Genomic DNA, 17,168 nt, shown 5'->3' on the forward strand with positions numbered 1-17,168 from the left:
TTCGAGCGCCTCGTTTCCTTAGTCGAAGCTTTAAGTCTGAAAATACTGAAAGAGTGTTTAAAATTATCTCGAACAGTATGAAATAAAGTTAATTTTAAATTTTTAAATCGTACAAGACTATGTTGATTTTACTAATATCAACAACGCTAAAGGCAATGATTGTTTAACGTTTAACGTTTTATAATAATTTCTCTCAATATATAACAACAAACATATCCAACGCCAGTACTGCATAATTTTTAAATGCTGTATTTTATTAGCTTTCTCTCTCTCCCCTCTCTTGTTTTTTTCGCTCGATTTCACATAAGTTATCTACAAATTAAGAAACTGTACATCATAGGACAAATAACGATGTATTCTTCACTTAAGTGAAATTTAATACAAACTTCAATTCAAATTAATAACTACTCAATGCGTATTGCAATGTCGAACAATACGGCCTAGCAATAAAAATAAGAAATAACTACTACTTCTTCTTTGCGTTAACTTCCTCCAGCACAGCCGGAAGATGCTGTAGTAATTCCTCCTGGGACATATTGTACTGATTATTGGACCAGATGATTTTTAACTTATCCATCACCACACCCAACTTTGGCCCTTTTGGAGCACCGTTTGCGATAAGCACATTACCTTTGACGGGGAATTGTGGGATGGGCCAGTCGAGCAGTTGTTGATAAAGGTCTCGCTTACCATGATATTTAAGCAACTCTAGAACATATTCCTTTTTTAGCTTCACGCTGCTTATCGTTTGTAGACAAAGCTGTTGAAATGTTCTAAGGAAACAAGCAGAAAAAAAACAGATTACAGTAATTATACATTTTGTACACAATTTTGTACAAACTTACAACAAATCTTCAATTGTGGCTGTTTCTTCACGATTTTGAGTTAAAAAGTAGCATAGCTCTCTTTCATAGACTGTAAACTTTAGTCGCAGATTAAGGTTCACGGCGTCTTCGGGTGTGTTTAAGAGTGCGGAAAGAACCGTTATGGGTTGCAGCTTTGGATCGAAAGCGCGCACTTGCTTTGAAACGCGCAAAAACTCTTCCACATTCGGAGGATCCGGAAGACCCATATAAGCAGCCAGCTGGCAGTCGATCATTGATTCGGTTAGCTCGATCCCGAAATTTCCGCTCAATATCTTTTTCCACTCTTGCCAAATACGTTCGCCACTTATTTTGCCAAGCCCGGATGCATTCTTTGTTATGATGCGCAACGTTTCCTCGTCGTGGCAGTTCGATTTCTCAGCAATACGGCCGTAGAATCGAAAATAACGCAAAATGCGAAGATAGTCCTCTTTGATACGCATATCAGGATCTCCTACGAAAGCAACCCGCCGCTTTTGCAGATCCTCATAGCCAAAGAAGTAATCGTATAATGTGCCATCGAAACCTGTACACGAGAAACGGTATTACTATCCGCAGGAACCGCATTTCGTTTCTTTAAAACATACCGAGAAACATGGAATTTATGGTCAAATCCCTCCTGTTTGCATCCAGCAACCAGTCTGTAGTGTGAATGACCTCCGCATGGCGTCCATCGGTAACCGCATCGATGCGCAGAGTAGTTATTTCAAAGTTTTCCCTATCATTAATCCTTGGAGTGATAGTGCCATGCTTCTCGCCGTTCATGTTTACCATCCGAATGTTTTCCTTAGTGAACATCTCTTTCATTTCCGTAGGCGTAGCCGTCGTTGCAATATCAACGTCCTTCGGGTTCATGTTCATAAGGATATCTCTGTCAACACGGAACAATCAACATTAGCTACTGCTATGCAGCATTTCGTGGGAAAAGTATTGTCTCACCGCACAGCTCCTCCCGCTACACGTATTTCAAAGTTGTACCGTTTAAATAGCGCTATCAGATCATTCAATTCCTGAGTGAAAATCGAATGAAACTCGGGAGTGTCGATTTTCTTCAGCACGGGATTCGGCCGCGCAATTGCATGTGCTTCCATTCTGCGTTGTTCTATAAACTCTTTGAACCTTTCAGCATTGGTGGTACTGTAACGACACTAAAAAGGGTTAATGATTGAAAAACTTATACACGTGTTTGGACATCGTTCTTTGCTTCTTACCTTAAAACCGTTGCAAAATAATCGTTTCAGCAAGGTTTTGGATTGCCGGATTGCTACCATTGTATGTTTTGTTGTCAGCTGTACACTGTCAAAACTTGCTGACAGTACGGGTGGCAATATGACAGCAAGTTGTCAATTTAATTCTGGGACCAACTTTCGAACACCCATTTTGACAGTTTGGTTGCAAGCGACTCTACAACACTGAATACGGGGGCTAAATAATGACGAGTTTTATAATAATTCTTCAAATTAAGTCGTTTTTACTAACCAACTTTTTGATGTGCATAAATTCTTTTCAAATGGTTGAAGAAGATTCAGAAAAATAAACCATGGAATTCAATTTAGCATGTTTCTGGATTCCATGTGTCAATCTGCTCGGGATGAGCCAACCCTGTTTAATTTTTATTCATTGTGGAATTTTCTCCAAGGCTGCAATTTCATAGCAGGCGTCATTCAGTTTCAACCTGCGAGAAGAACAGAAGTGAAAACGAAAGCTCCGTCACTGTGCGTTTGAAAAAGTAAAATTTGTGAATTTAATCAAGTTCTGTGTATTAACATTTGTTATACGAATAAGGCCAGAAGTAAAGTGAAGGTATGTACGGATTAATGACAAGGTTCCCGTTCATCACCACTTGATACCCTTGAGGTTTATAAGCGAAAGCTAGAATGGTCGGAAATCAAACGGGGGCAAGAAGGTCATGCATAATAATGAATTTTCCATTAAATACGAATAATGTCATAATTAGGGGCTTTTGATTCATTGCCTATTGTTGAACTTTGAGCCAGTTTTGTTGGTTTTCTATGGTTTTTTCGACAAATGTACATGATGGCGTCACTTTTCCAAGGGGTAGTGAAATTTTTCTTTGTTCTCCATAGCAAGCCACTGCAGTTGTGACGCATACAAGATGGCGCTTTGGGTTTATCAATTCAATGAATTTATTAAATGAATGTTCTCGAAGCATGATTCATTCCGAATTATCTTCAACTGATACTTTTACGTCGTATTCCAGAAATATATTTATACATGAAAGTTACTCAGATGCTCAAGTGCAAACAAAGAAACAAAGAAAATCGATAACGGTCAGCTGATGCGGAAGCGTTCAGGGCGCAGCTGTAAACTTGGCGTTAGCAACAGCTTTCTTTGTTCGTTAAAGTAGGTTATGTAGGACTGAAATCGGAAAGAAAACTTTTGCTTTGTACTCATCTATGGACATAGCAACCTGTGCAATGCGTTCTCTTATTTAACGTGCATTCTTAGTTTACAGAACACGATCACGTAAATGTTTTGCAAATTAGCATGTGTAAGGAATTTTCCAAATTTAATTACGTTCTGCATCAAATTTGAGGCTAATTTGATAGTGTTTTAGCATCCGTAATAAACTAAATGTACATATAGTCTATGAATCAGGCAATTTCTTCGGCTCGAACCGATGCGAGTGTTTCGATTTTGTGTTGAAATATACCCAATGTGTTTATGTATTGTTATAAATGCTTAATCCGATGTATAATCAATACCGATGGTCATTAGTTTTTTTAGGAATATATATGATTGTTAGTCAAATATAATAAACAAACTGTGGGAGGTTTAGTTGTATTGCATTACAGTTTTACTTTAATTTTAATTGATTATTTACGGCATGGATGCATTGAATAATTTTATCATTTTTGTTTATTCCACAGAATGCAGATCTTCGTGAAGACGCTGACGGGTAAGACCATCACGCTGGAGGTCGAGCCCTCGGACACGATCGAGAACGTGAAGGCCAAGATCCAAGACAAGGAGGGTATTCCTCCAGATCAGCAGCGTCTGATCTTTGCCGGTAAGCAGCTGGAAGATGGACGCACTCTGTCCGACTACAACATCCAGAAGGAGTCGACCCTGCACTTGGTCCTCCGTCTGCGTGGAGGTATGCAGATCTTCGTGAAGACGCTGACTGGCAAAACCATCACGCTGGAGGTCGAGCCCTCGGACACGATCGAGAACGTGAAGGCCAAGATCCAGGACAAGGAGGGTATTCCTCCAGATCAGCAGCGTCTGATCTTCGCCGGTAAGCAGCTGGAAGATGGACGCACTCTGTCCGACTACAACATCCAGAAGGAGTCGACCCTGCACTTGGTCCTCCGTCTGCGTGGAGGTATGCAGATCTTCGTGAAGACGCTGACTGGCAAAACCATCACGCTGGAGGTCGAGCCCTCGGACACGATCGAGAACGTGAAGGCCAAGATCCAGGACAAGGAGGGTATTCCTCCAGATCAGCAGCGTCTGATCTTCGCCGGTAAGCAGCTGGAAGATGGACGCACCCTGTCCGACTACAACATCCAGAAGGAGTCGACCCTGCACTTGGTCCTCCGTCTGCGTGGAGGTATGCAGATCTTCGTGAAGACGCTGACTGGCAAAACCATCACGCTGGAGGTCGAGCCCTCGGACACGATCGAGAACGTGAAGGCCAAGATCCAGGACAAGGAGGGTATTCCTCCAGATCAGCAGCGTCTGATCTTCGCCGGTAAGCAGCTGGAAGATGGACGCACTCTGTCCGACTACAACATCCAGAAGGAGTCGACCCTGCACTTGGTCCTCCGTCTGCGTGGAGGTATGCAGATCTTCGTGAAGACGCTGACTGGCAAAACCATCACGCTGGAGGTCGAGCCCTCGGACACGATCGAGAACGTGAAGGCCAAGATCCAGGACAAGGAGGGTATTCCTCCAGATCAGCAGCGTCTGATCTTCGCCGGTAAGCAGCTGGAAGATGGACGCACTCTGTCCGACTACAACATCCAGAAGGAGTCGACCCTGCACTTGGTCCTCCGTCTGCGTGGAGGTATGCAGATCTTCGTGAAGACGCTGACTGGCAAAACCATCACGCTGGAGGTCGAGCCCTCGGACACGATCGAGAACGTGAAGGCCAAGATCCAGGACAAGGAGGGTATTCCTCCAGATCAGCAGCGTCTGATCTTCGCCGGTAAGCAGCTGGAAGATGGACGCACTCTGTCCGACTACAACATCCAGAAGGAGTCAACCCTGCACTTGGTCCTCCGTCTGCGTGGAGGTATGCAGATCTTCGTGAAGACGCTGACTGGCAAAACCATCACGCTGGAGGTCGAGCCCTCGGACACGATCGAGAACGTGAAGGCCAAGATCCAGGACAAGGAGGGTATTCCTCCAGATCAGCAGCGTCTGATCTTCGCCGGTAAGCAGCTGGAAGATGGACGCACTCTGTCCGACTACAACATCCAGAAGGAGTCGACCCTGCACTTGGTCCTCCGTCTGCGTGGAGGTATGCAGATCTTCGTGAAGACGCTGACTGGCAAAACCATCACGCTGGAGGTCGAGCCCTCGGACACGATCGAGAACGTGAAGGCCAAGATCCAGGACAAGGAGGGTATTCCTCCAGATCAGCAGCGTCTGATCTTCGCCGGTAAGCAGCTGGAAGATGGACGCACTCTGTCCGACTACAACATCCAGAAGGAGTCGACCCTGCACTTGGTCCTCCGTCTGCGTGGAGGTATGCAGATCTTCGTGAAGACGCTGACTGGCAAAACCATCACGCTGGAGGTCGAGCCCTCGGACACGATCGAGAACGTGAAGGCCAAGATCCAGGACAAGGAGGGTATTCCTCCAGATCAGCAGCGTCTGATCTTCGCCGGTAAGCAGCTGGAAGACGGACGCACCCTGTCCGACTACAACATCCAGAAGGAGTCGACCCTGCACTTGGTTCTTCGACTACGCGGGGGAAACTGAATCCAACGAAAGATCGATACGGCTTCATTTTCTTTTAGGGACGTCTAAATTAATCTCACTTCTTGGTTAAATGTATGCAGCTTGCTGTCGTGTTTGTGCAATACAGACATATAACGCAATTGTGTATTTAAACGATGCTAAGAAAATCTATTGTGTAACTTTTGAAGTGCGGAAAAATCAAGATAATTCCAATAAAAGAGATGCCATGAGTTAGAATTCAAGCTTTTTTTTATTGTATTTGGTTTATTAGATACGTCTCGTTTGTATTCGCTACCACAATCGTAGATCTTTTGCTTGAGCTTGAGAGAGAATAACATTTCTTTGCCGCTTGATTTTTATTGCAAGGACACGCTGGCCTAATATAACTGTACAAATCGCTTACATTTACTACCTAACTAGAAACTAAGAGTTCTCTGGGCAGAAATATCAGCCCTGCATACAGAAGTATGTTATCTAATGCTGCCGAGTTGTACTGACTTATAATTTGTCCAGTTTTTTTGTGATATACATGTATGAATAAGAGATTTTTCTACTACAACTAACGTTTATTTATTCGTACTACGTCGGCTGCCGTAATGCTTCACGAGTCTCACGCTGAAGAAATGGTATTCGTTCCGATTCTGGAAGATTATTCCATATTACAGGCGATATGGCAACAGGAGCAATGCCGAGCGCCTGAATAGTTCTGAGGTGCAGCGCAAATCGTCCTCGTAATCGATTAACGTTAATAGCGTAGCAGCTCTTCGGCAGATACAATACAGCAACACTGTGAATTGAAGAAGAAAGAAAGTAATGAAAATAGACCATCTAAAAAAGAACACTGCATTATTTACGTACAGCTTATTCTCCGGTTGCCATATGTCCTCCAATCGCACGGTTGAACCTTCCTCAGAGAGCACGCGCGTTTTAACCGGGTTACCATTCGCGTCGAAAACGATCACATGGTCAAGAACGTGACCTTGCTCGGTAACGACTTGTGTGCTTATATACTCTTCTCCACCGAATGCAAACTGCAGTGGTTTCAGCAAAGGATGATCGTTGTTTTGCAACGTCAGCATCACCGATTTCTCCACGTACTGCTTTGCAGGGTAAGGACCTTGGTACTGCCGGTTGTACAGCAAGCTGAGCGTTTGACCCAGCTCAGTAAGCTGCAGATAATCAACCAGCATATTGCGTGCCATGTTAGCATCCAGCGCTTGTGGATCGAGCCAGTGCGATAGTAGCTGCGGATTGAAGATGTCCAACGAAAGCAGCTCTAGATTGTAACGTATCCACGGGATAGAACCGGTGGTAATGGTAGTATTGCGGACAATTTCTCGCTTCACGCTTTCCCAATTGTTCGGTCGGTAGTTGGCATTGGAGAAGCCGGCCACGAACGTAATGATGCCCGACGTTGGCACGATCGAAAGTTTGTCAGCGTGTGCGGCTATGTAGTCTAACAGTGGGATGTGTAGGAAGGATATTTTGTTGAACTTTTTCAACACATACAGCGCATGCAACAACCCAACGTCGTGATCGATTGCGTACTGGGCACATCGTTTCAGGAACGGTTCGCAGTAAAACATGGGGAAGTAATCCAGATTCTTGTCCAGCACCTTTTTAAGCACAAAGTCGAGCATCTTGAATGGTACGTGATCGAGATCGCGTTCTAGAACGGTGAACACATTTTGTAGCAGTTTTTCATACTGTGGCAGGAAGGCGTGAAAGCTGGTCAATGCCTTTAAAACGTTGATGGCTTGCTCCGGTGAAAGGTTGGTCCCGTGCAGTGTCAACGCACTGACAATATTCATCACAGTTCGATCGTTGACTTTGTGCTGTGAAACGAACACGAGTAGCTCTACCAACTGTGGCACATTTTCGTGGTCTAGCTTGTAGCCGATCTGTATCTGAAGCAACATTGGGAGGGCAATCTGCAACGCTTCGATGAGCGGTGTCCGATCAAGCTTTTTAAGAATGAAGCTCAAAAATACTATATGATCTAACGTTACATCATTGATTTGGTGCCGTATTAGCTGTAACAGTACGGTTATGATTTCGCTGCTTGTATGCACTCCGAGATAGGTTAGAATTTTGAGACACTCGGTAAGATCGTTCATCATGAAGGTGCGCGATTCGAGCCGTACGTTTTGGCATAATTCCGCAAACCGTGGGTGTTTTACGATCTGGTCGGAACGTAAGGTGCTTTTGCCATTTTTCTGCAATTCGAATAGTGTTTTCAATGCGGGCAGGGTGTACACGTGTCGATCCTGCTTGGTGCGACTAATTGTGGGAAGAAATTCTAACACTTCTTTTGCATCGGTGGCTGATTTGAGTAGACCGAAATAGGAGGAACCATCCGTGGGTTGTAATTCCTTCCCGGCGGTCACACAATACAACCGACCAATGGTTCGATGTAATCCAAATACTCGTAGGAACAAACTGTTTCGAAGCATGTTCAAAAGGGCAACTAGAATAAAACGGAATCTATTAGATAATAGTAATATCTGCTACAGGGCTCACAGCAGGACCGAAGTGAATTTCCTTTTTTTATTGTAACATATGTATTTTGGTAATCAAAACATTGGCATGCATGTTGATCATATGAAAACTGTCAAACAAAGATGATAACAGTTTAGAAGTGTTGCCAGTAAAGTTCATTTGGGTCAAATTTTGGGAAAACTCAAATTTCATAAAAAAGGAAACTCGACATTAAATCATCGGAAGAATACAAGTGCTTTACAAAAAAGTTTCTTACTTTCTTATTATTTTACGAGTTTCGGTATGACTAAAAACAATTGTTTTCAGCCATTATAATGCAAATCCACACTACAATAAATCTATTTACATTCGGGAACCGACCACCAGATGGCGTAAGTCTCTAAGTTTAAAATCTTGTCAATCATTTTTATGGAAAATATAACTAATGAGCTGATGATTCATTGTGTCGTAAATTGAGGAGGCTTACTTAACTATGAAAGAGAAGTTTTACCAAAAAGAAATGTAGCTCGAAACGATACGTACTATTCAGTTGGTTTGCATTCGTGCCGCATTCAGTCACCCTGTGGCAGTGTGCCAAGACCATTACGATGGCAGCACTGCTAATGTCACCAACACTGACATAAATGTTGAGGCAAAAATGTCGAACGTAATGACTGTTCAGAACGAGCGAGAGAGTGCTTAAGTTTGTCACTTTGCATTCGTAAACGGTAGATTAGTTGTGTGTTTGTGTCCAGCGCAAAAGATATTCCGAGACTAGCTAATTTGTCCAGTCATTGCGTGCGTAGTGCATTTGGGATCCTTTAAGAAGAGCCAAAACAAGTTAAGGAGACCATTCAGAAGCTGATCGGTACCTCCTACGGGGGTCCGTAGCGTTTTGGTTGGAAACTTCCTCCTCTAGCTCGTTGCAGATGTGTTGGGGGTGAAATGCGAAAAGACCTAGAAATAGTGTGAAGCGCAATACATTTGATGTGCGGAAGACACACATCTAGTGGACACGATACAACGAAACACAAGGCAGCAATCGGTTGGTCTCAGTGTGCAGCATAAATTAGAGATTCAATCGAAGGTTGCGCTGAATACAACCAGACCTTGGAGACAAGAGTATAGATTGAGTTTATGTGCATGAACAAGGAAAAGCAGGTATTGGCTATTGGACATCATCGAAGTAAGCCAGTTGCAGGCATTAATAGTACGGGCCGACCACAATCGTCTGTAATCGAACGACGATGGCGCAGTCCCTGTCTACGGAGCCGTGTTCTTCGCTAAGCGCGCTGGCCGAAACAGATACCACCCCGTCGAACGTGATTGACGAAGAAAGCAACGATGGTATCGAACAGACCCGACCCAAGCGGAACGAGCGTCACGAGAAGCTCGGTTTTAAACCACAGAAGGAACTGTTCTGCAATAAATTTCTCCCGTACGCCGACAAACTGGACGATGAATCGCAGGCCAACCTGGAAAGCATCAAGAACAATCTGGGCAAGGTGGTGGCGATGCGCGAGATCGGACCTGCGGTCATGATGAGCATCCGGAACTTGGTGACGTAAGTGGGAGAGGAATTTAGTCGCTTTGGCGTTTCGTTGCTTACTTCATTGTTTCTTTCCTCTGTTACAGCTACATCAAACTGTACGGCATGAAATTTTCGAAAGAGGATCATATAAAGTTTGTGCAGCTGTTGTTGGAAATGTTGGTTATTCCCAAACTCGACCCGGACGCTATAAACAAGATCAGCGAAGCCATATTTTTTCTGCTCAGGTATGTTGCTCTGGAGAACAGATTCGGTTTTATTTGCGTATGGATAGCCATTTTGTTTTGTTTGCTTCCATTGTAGAAAGCGCGAATGGCTCAGCACGGACGATTTGCAGATCGAATGGAGACCGCTGTACGATCTGTTTTATTTGCTAGTGTCACGGTTGAGCAAAAAGGGCGAACTGTTCAACACCACATCGTAAGTAGCCGTGCAAAACTCTTGAAGTTTTAAATTTGTTAGTTTACCTCGTATTTAAGTATGTTTCGCACTATCCTGCCGATATTTGGGTTCGAAAGTCCTAGTAGTCCTGGCCGGGTGCATTCGTTTATTCGGGTTAGTAAACGCGTTCCTCCATTTGCGTATCTGCAGGAAGAACCAAAACGATAACCTAAACTCACCGTTCACATTGTTGCTTGCCGCTGCCGCCGAGAAGATGGGCTACGATGTGTCGACCGTGGCACAGTACCTCGGTATCGAGATGGACGCCGATGGACTAGACAAATCGTAAATCGTTTACAAAAATAGCATTCTATCGTTTTCTCTTCCTTCTCAACCCTGTACTCCACCCCTCATATCCCGTCCCCGTGGCGAATGTGGCTTGTGGGCTTAGCATTCTGGAATGTGGTGGAAGTAACAGCCTCGTGCGTTTGTCTTCTTTCTTTGTAATTTTAAAAGGTTGTGATGGTTTTTTCGCAGTAGGTTGTCGGTGTCCCTTACGCGTGTAATTTTGGGGCGAAAGGCATTCAAACAGAAGATCCTACAGAAGACATTCAAACGAAAGATGGTGTGGGCATGGAAGGAGTTATATTTTAGTTCTGTTACTTATCATGGGACAGCTCACGAAGGTTGAATTCGTTAACAGTTTCTTTAACATGTCCAACATGTGTCCATTTGGCGGATTTTTAAGTGCTGTTTGTAGTTTCATCGTTGTTGCTTGTGGGCATATTTCTAGGGAAGCAAAGATTTGGAAATATGGCAATGAGTTCTTTATCTCCACTGATAACGACACATTCTCAAATAACCATAGTATCTTGAATCATCCACACAAAAGGAAAAGGTACATTAAGAAGGGTGGTTTCATGTTGATGGGTGAGGAATTCATTTGCAGAAGAATCATGGCTCGTATTTTTACCCTCTATTCTCACTCGATTGACTACAATTGCTACACCTGCCTGATATACGCACGACACCATGTACACATTCGTTTCATAATATTAACCAAATAATGTGCGTCGTCATGCTATTCCTTACTTTACACTAGTTACTTGTTTACATCATCGCTTACGATGAAAAAAAAACAATGGAAATAATGTGGTGTTTACGCTTTTGTTGAGGGTTAGATTTATCCTGCCAGAGTGTGTGGTCAATTTACGTTGCAAGTTATTTTTCTTAACTATGCATTGTTTTAACATAAAACTAATATTTTTAAATCAAACATTTTGTTTCAATCATTTTCCACAGCACCATGGAGGGCAATTTGCAGTGTGCGATACAGGTGTGTACACCGTAAGTATTGTTCGTTTCAAGTCCTGCATCCGGGACAGTTGGTTGATAATGTTTCTCCTTTTTTTCTCGTTTTCTTTCTGCAGTTACTTTCCACCGTCGGCCACCCAAGAAATATTGGACGAGCTGCTGTCCAAATTGCAGCCGCTCGATAATGGAAGTGGATGTGAGGTGGTCACCATACTGAACATCTTCATCAACTACGAGCAGAAATACGAGCTGTGGTTCGATAAGTTAATGTCCATCTGGAACGGGTACCACAATCCACCGTGGGCGGGTGATTTTATGACGATGTACGCGGTGGTTGGCCACAAGAACCTGGGCCACATCGACTGGGAACCACACATTCCGACCATGTTTGCGCGCATAACGCGCTCGATCAACTTCCCCGTTCACTATCGGAATGCGCTGGTTGACCGAGCGAACGGGATGCCATCGGATGCCATTGCTACGTGGATTGTGTCGGCATTGGGACCGCACAGCAGTGCCCAGAAGTATCTTAACACATTCATGTCCACGATCGAGACATACCTGCATCCGGCAAACTCGGGCAAGTGGGTGAAAATGTTGGGCGAACTGTTGTGCATGTTGCCGCGGTTCTTCATCGATCGGCTCGTTATCGAGCGGTACCGCAAGGGTCACCATATACGGCCGATACCGAACGAACACAAGCTAACGGAGGAATGTATTACGGCGTTTGTGGAGTGCATGAAACCGGCCGCCTTACAGGCGATGTATTCGCGCCTTAATGCGCAAGAGGTTGGGAAAATTTTCCAATGTCTGGCCGATCTTCGTCCGGCCCTGATCATTCCGAACATTATCGACCGGGTGTACATGAGTCTCGATTCACTGACGGAACCGCGCAAACTGACGGCGGCACTGCACGGGCTGATCGGTGTATCGCGAGCGCTCGTTTCTGGCCATAAGGGTTACACCGAGGGCCGTACGCATGTGATACCACTGTTTTTGGCCACACTGCCCGGAATCGATGGGAACGATCAGATGAAAACGGTCATCACGTTCCATTTCCTGACGTCGGTTGCGTTCCTGATACCGATCATCGATTGTTCGCAGGCGGGTCAATACCACACAAACCTGACCGACGACGATCGGCTGCTGTGCGAACAGACGGCAGACTTCGAGAGCTTCACGCTGCAGTATCTCGATCGATTGTTTTTGCTGATCGAAAACAGCTCCACCAACAATGTGCGAATGGAACAGTCCGATCTGGACATGGCACGCTCGAAAGCGGAATCGCTGCTGGAACCGATGGTGCAGACGTGCACGCACGGCATCTTTGGACAGGCGTCGGAAAAGATTGTGGCGTCCGCCGCGAAGAAGGTAATGGAGTTCGTCCGTACGCGCCTGTTCGAACCGAACGTGGCCGGCCAGCTGGTCGGTTGTCTGGTGCGACTGTTTGCCCGTATTTACGGTAAGGAAGTGTTGCGTGTGCTGTTGCCCCATGTTCTGCGTCAGATTGAAGATTACATGGCGGAGCATGACGATGTCGAGGCGCTGGAAAAGCACAACGACGAGTTGCTGTACTATTTGGTGCTGTTGATAAACCTGGTGCGAGGAGATCCGTTCGTGTTTCGGAACTATATAGGCGATGTGCTACCGACGCTTGACCGATTGGTACGGTTCAAGTGCAAACGTGTAGCACGCTATGTATCGCAGATTGTCGGCAATCTTATGAGCAACCTGTCTACGTTGCAAACCATGGATGTACGCAACAGCCCCGACTGCTTCCAGAAGCCACTGTCGGAGGTAGTGCCGGTGCAGCGATGGGGTGAAAAGATGACCTCCGATGGCAAGATCGAGTGGCGCATACCGGACGAAGCGGCACGGAAGGTGTGCGAGCGGGTAATGCACCGCTATCTGCCGGTTTTACTCAAAAAGCTCGACCGGCACAGTGCCGGTGAAGTGACGTTGCCACGGGAGGAGCTGCATCGTACGGTTATGCTGGTCCATTCGTTGATACGATGCTACAACTTTCTGCCCAACTGGACAGATGAGGAACCGATCGCACTGTTCGAAACGTGTGCGGATTTAAAGGAGCTACAGCTGAAGGTGACGCTTGGCTTTGAGGGGTTGGAAATCTGCATGCCGAACGGGGAGAATGTGAGGAAGGCTATTATTAGGACGATATCGCGCCTGCAGGATCACATTTTGAAGGAATCGGAAGACGATACCCAAACGCTGAAAGCGATTATCACACTGTACGAGAAGGTGCTGCTACGAAAGCACCCGAACGGTTCTTACGAGCTGCAGTTGAAATCGTTCAACTGTACCAAACGGTTCCAGACGTATCAGTTGACACGGTGCAAGCATGACGTGCGGGCGGTGGTGGTATCACGCGTTATCATTCAGCAGGACTGTCGGGACGAGATGAGCTTACCGCTGTTCACTGCAACCCATCTGGAGATTATGAAGAAGTTGCTCGAACTGTCGGTGTCCTATTATGCGACGGTGCGCATCGATGCGCAGATCAAACTGCACGATATGCTGTACCTGTTCCCGTACGCCTATCCGCTCCTGACGGATCGTATCGTTGAATGTTTGCAGCTGGATGCAGAACGGCATCACGAGCAGGTCAAGGGTATGCTATGCTTGCTGCTTATCAAACGTCGCGGGCGATTGATCACGCAAAACAACTGGAAATATCTGTCCCACGTTTGGCCGGCGCTGCTGCGCTCGAAGCTGTCGGAGAAACCATCGATCGTGCGGATGGTGGATACGTTGAAGAAGATGATAGACGGCCAGTCACCGACCTATTTGCTGGAGGTGGACATTGGCGAGAAGGTGGTGGAACGGGCACTTGCCTTGCGGACACGCACGGACGAGCTGGATCTGGTGGCCGGACAGCAGGCACGAGAGCGCGAAAACAAGCGTAACGTGGCGCTGCTCCAACAGCTAGTAGCGGAAATACTGCAAACGGTCGAAACGAGCCGGTTACACCTGCGGTATCACTATCTCGCGTCGGTGATGTTAATCAATTTGTGTCACCCGTATGCGGAACATCCACCTGCCGTTACCCGGCTGGCCGTGCAAAATCTAATCCACGATGCCGTCATCGAGCGCAAGCTCGCCATTCAGCTGGTGCTGGGCATATTCCGTCAGCAGAAGCGTCCGCAAAAGAAACTCATTATGAATCCGCTCGAAATTGTTGCCCGTATCGCGGCAGGACCGAATGCAAATGCTGTGGCGGCTGAAACGGTTGCCCCGAACCCGGGTTCGAACGTGCCCCCCGGTTATCGAGAGGACAATATGTGGCTGCAGTATGACGTAGCGAAGGTACCGACCAACCAGGCGGAATGGGACGAACCACGGTATATGTACACGTCCGAGGGATGTTTCGGATGGACGAAAGGTTTCAAGATGTACGCACCGAGCGCGGAACAGCCGAAGCTTAATCGTACGGTGGATGAGATGAGCGAGCACGAACGTGCGATATTCGAGTTTTTCAACGAGCAACAGAACGTCGACACGCTGATACGGTTCTGGTCGCTGGAGGAGAAAAAGGGACGGGATGAGTTTAGCAGCTCGCGGATGTTACTTATTAAGATGCTGATGAAGGTGTTTGGTGATCAGCTGCTGGATCGGTTTCTGATTCATATGCCGCGGTTAATTGAAGACAACAAGGTCGAGAGCAATCATCGGTGTGTGGTGGAAGTGCTGACGGGAATAATGCGCGGTGCCAAGCACTGGCCGTACGAGATGACGCGCGATATGTATGCGCGCGTAGTGCCGCTGATACGGTTGGGCATGCGGAAGGTCACCGTGGATACCGACAAGTTATGGGGGATGTGCTTTGCAACGGCGGCCCAGTCAATGGATCCGTCGAAGCAGCATTGGCTGCACGAGGTGCTGCTGGAAGACCCATTGCGGGACATCAACAGCTTCAACGACTGCAATCGGTTGTACTGTTTGCAAGGTGCCTTCAATCAGCACGTCTGGCGAATGACGAGCGTCGCTCACCGGTTGCTGGACTATCTGAAGCCCCATCTCGATCATCCGTTCCAGAACTTGCGCGACCGGTTAGGGAACACGCTGATCAACATCTTTGAGGGCGATCTTCGGTTCGAGGGCTATGAACAGCGTGGGATTTCACCACGGCGTAGCGAAATGATTGCATTCGTCATGCCAAAGCTTGCCATCCTTTTGCAGCAGGATCCGGAACCGCCAAGACCGATGGTGGAGTATGTGCCGATAGCGGTGGAAGATGGTGGTGCTGGAAATGTAGATTCTGGTGCCGCCAATGTGGTGGCTGCTGCACAGGAGGACAGTGAATATGTAAAAGCGGTTCGGTTGTTTAAAACAAGTAAGTACCATTGCTTTATCGGATGCGTGTGGACAGGGTTTAATGTGATGTTCTTTTTTCTACAGTTGCAAACTGGATCACACATACCATCCATCAGTACTCGAACGGTAACGAGAAAGAATATTTCGAGTTGCTCCCGATAGCATGCCGGTTGGAGCATTCCGAGCAAGATCTAGAGTTGAGGCAAATCTGCCGACAGCTGTTGACTTCCATATCGCAAGCGCTAACACTGCCAAACTGTATGGACGTGGCGCTGGCCAAAATCGACGAGGTGTCCAAAATGCCCTTTTGGTCGGCTCGGCGTGCTGCGATCGATGTGCTGCAGATACAAGTCTTCTACAACATGACCATCATCCTTAGCCGGCCCGAGTGGAAGGCGAAGGTGCAGGAGATTGTGCTGCGGCTCCTCGGGGACAATATGATCGAGGTGCGCGAGAAGGCGGCGGAGGTGTTGTGCGGTTTGCTGCACTGTTCCTTCCTAACGGGTACCGAGGAGCTGCTGGAGCTGTTTAAACGCAAATGCCGCACGAAGATAATACGCACGAAACGCATCCGAACGGAAACGGCGCAAAATTCGTGTTCGAGCGAGGTGGCCAAAAATGAGAAGTAAGTATAGTTTGTTTTAGCGATGTGGGCTGTAGTTAACGTACTGTTTTTTTTTTTCTTCTTTCTTACCACAGTGCGGAAGCAAATGCCGTACTAGCTCGGCATACCGGAGTGCTCGGACTGTGTGCCTTTATTGCCGCGTACCCGTACGAAGTGCCTGAGTTTGTACCGAACGTCTTTGAGCATCTCGGTGCGCACTTAAACGATCCACAACCTATACCGGTAAGTTAACGGCGTGGACGGGTTGGACGCTTCCTACGGTATATTTTATGTACATTTCTCTCCGTTTTGTTTTTTATTCCAATCGCAGGCAACTATCAGAAAAACGATGGGCGACTTCAAGCGCACCCATCACGATAACTGGGAAGTGCATCAGCTAAAGTTTACCGAAGATCAATTAGCCGTGCTGAGTGACCTTACGATTCCACCGTCGTACTACGCGTAAAAGAAACGCACCACAATCGTGCGACTGTTTTCCTTTCATGCACCTGATTTTGAATGTGCGTTACGTTACCCGTAGCGTGCCGTTTTTCGCTTCTAGCTTTTAATAGCCATCGGGACGGTGTGACGGATAGTATATATGGAGTGTTATGTAGTTTTGCAATTGATTTTCCATTTTCTTTCCTTTGTACTTTACTTTAATGCGGACAGTAGCATTATTCTTCAAAACGACGATTTGCGGATAGGAACATTTCAA

General features: G+C 46.4%; 4 protein-coding genes across 4 annotated transcripts; 2 read left to right on the forward strand and 2 right to left on the reverse strand.

Annotated features, from left to right (window-relative positions):
• Nucleotides 1–466: 466 nt before the first annotated feature.
• On the reverse strand, nt 467–2,134 carry LOC128707069 (CCA tRNA nucleotidyltransferase 1, mitochondrial). Its single transcript, XM_053802015.1, has 5 exons — nt 2,075–2,134; nt 1,803–2,011; nt 1,451–1,734; nt 846–1,389; nt 467–773 (listed from the first exon to the last, which is right to left on the reverse strand). The coding sequence occupies exons 1-5, from the start codon at nt 2,132–2,134 to the stop codon at nt 467–469; spliced, it is 1,404 nt and encodes a 467-aa protein (XP_053657990.1).
• Nucleotides 2,135–3,755: 1,621 nt separating this feature from the next.
• LOC128710495 (polyubiquitin-C) lies at nt 3,756–5,841 on the forward strand. The gene has a single exon (XM_053805550.1). The coding sequence runs from the start codon at nt 3,756–3,758 to the stop codon at nt 5,811–5,813; it is 2,058 nt and encodes a 685-aa protein (XP_053661525.1). The 3' UTR covers nt 5,814–5,841.
• Nucleotides 5,842–6,371: 530 nt separating this feature from the next.
• On the reverse strand, nt 6,372–8,245 carry LOC128709066 (uncharacterized). Its single transcript, XM_053804051.1, has 2 exons — nt 6,651–8,245; nt 6,372–6,579 (listed from the first exon to the last, which is right to left on the reverse strand). Exons 1-2 carry the CDS (start codon nt 8,243–8,245, stop codon nt 6,372–6,374), a joined length of 1,803 nt encoding a protein of 600 aa, XP_053660026.1.
• Nucleotides 8,246–9,517: 1,272 nt separating this feature from the next.
• On the forward strand, nt 9,518–16,916 carry LOC128708402 (proteasome activator complex subunit 4B-like). The gene is made up of 9 exons (XM_053803379.1): nt 9,518–9,834; nt 9,906–10,046; nt 10,123–10,239; nt 10,411–10,545; nt 11,503–11,547; nt 11,631–15,865; nt 15,931–16,471; nt 16,546–16,693; nt 16,782–16,916. Exons 1-9 carry the CDS (start codon nt 9,518–9,520, stop codon nt 16,914–16,916), a joined length of 5,814 nt encoding a protein of 1,937 aa, XP_053659354.1.
• Nucleotides 16,917–17,168: the final 252 nt, after the last annotated feature.

Source organism: Anopheles marshallii, chromosome 2 (genome assembly GCF_943734725.1).
Source record: "Anopheles marshallii chromosome 2, idAnoMarsDA_429_01, whole genome shotgun sequence".
Classification (NCBI taxonomy): Eukaryota; Metazoa; Arthropoda; class Insecta; order Diptera; family Culicidae; genus Anopheles; species Anopheles marshallii.

Coding starts and splice junctions, on each gene's coding strand:
- LOC128708402 (XM_053803379.1), top strand. CDS start 9,518: ATGGCGCAGTCCCTGTCTACGGAGCCGTGTTCTTCGCTAAGCGCGCTG. Junction 10,240..10,410: donor GAACTGTTCAACACCACATC/GTAAGTAGCCGT, acceptor GCGTATCTGCAG/GAAGAACCAAAACGATAACC. Junction 11,548..11,630: donor GCGATACAGGTGTGTACACC/GTAAGTATTGTT, acceptor TTCTTTCTGCAG/TTACTTTCCACCGTCGGCCA.
- LOC128709066 (XM_053804051.1), bottom strand. CDS start 8,245: ATGCTTCGAAACAGTTTGTTCCTACGAGTATTTGGATTACATCGAACC. Junction 6,580..6,650: donor TGGCAACCGGAGAATAAGCT/GTACGTAAATAA, acceptor TTCAATTCACAG/TGTTGCTGTATTGTATCTGC.
- LOC128707069 (XM_053802015.1), bottom strand. CDS start 2,134: ATGGTAGCAATCCGGCAATCCAAAACCTTGCTGAAACGATTATTTTGC. Junction 1,390..1,450: donor CATAAATTCCATGTTTCTCG/GTATGTTTTAAA, acceptor TCTCGTGTACAG/GTTTCGATGGCACATTATAC. Junction 774..845: donor GCCACAATTGAAGATTTGTT/GTAAGTTTGTAC, acceptor TTGTTTCCTTAG/AACATTTCAACAGCTTTGTC.
- LOC128710495 (XM_053805550.1), top strand. CDS start 3,756: ATGCAGATCTTCGTGAAGACGCTGACGGGTAAGACCATCACGCTGGAG.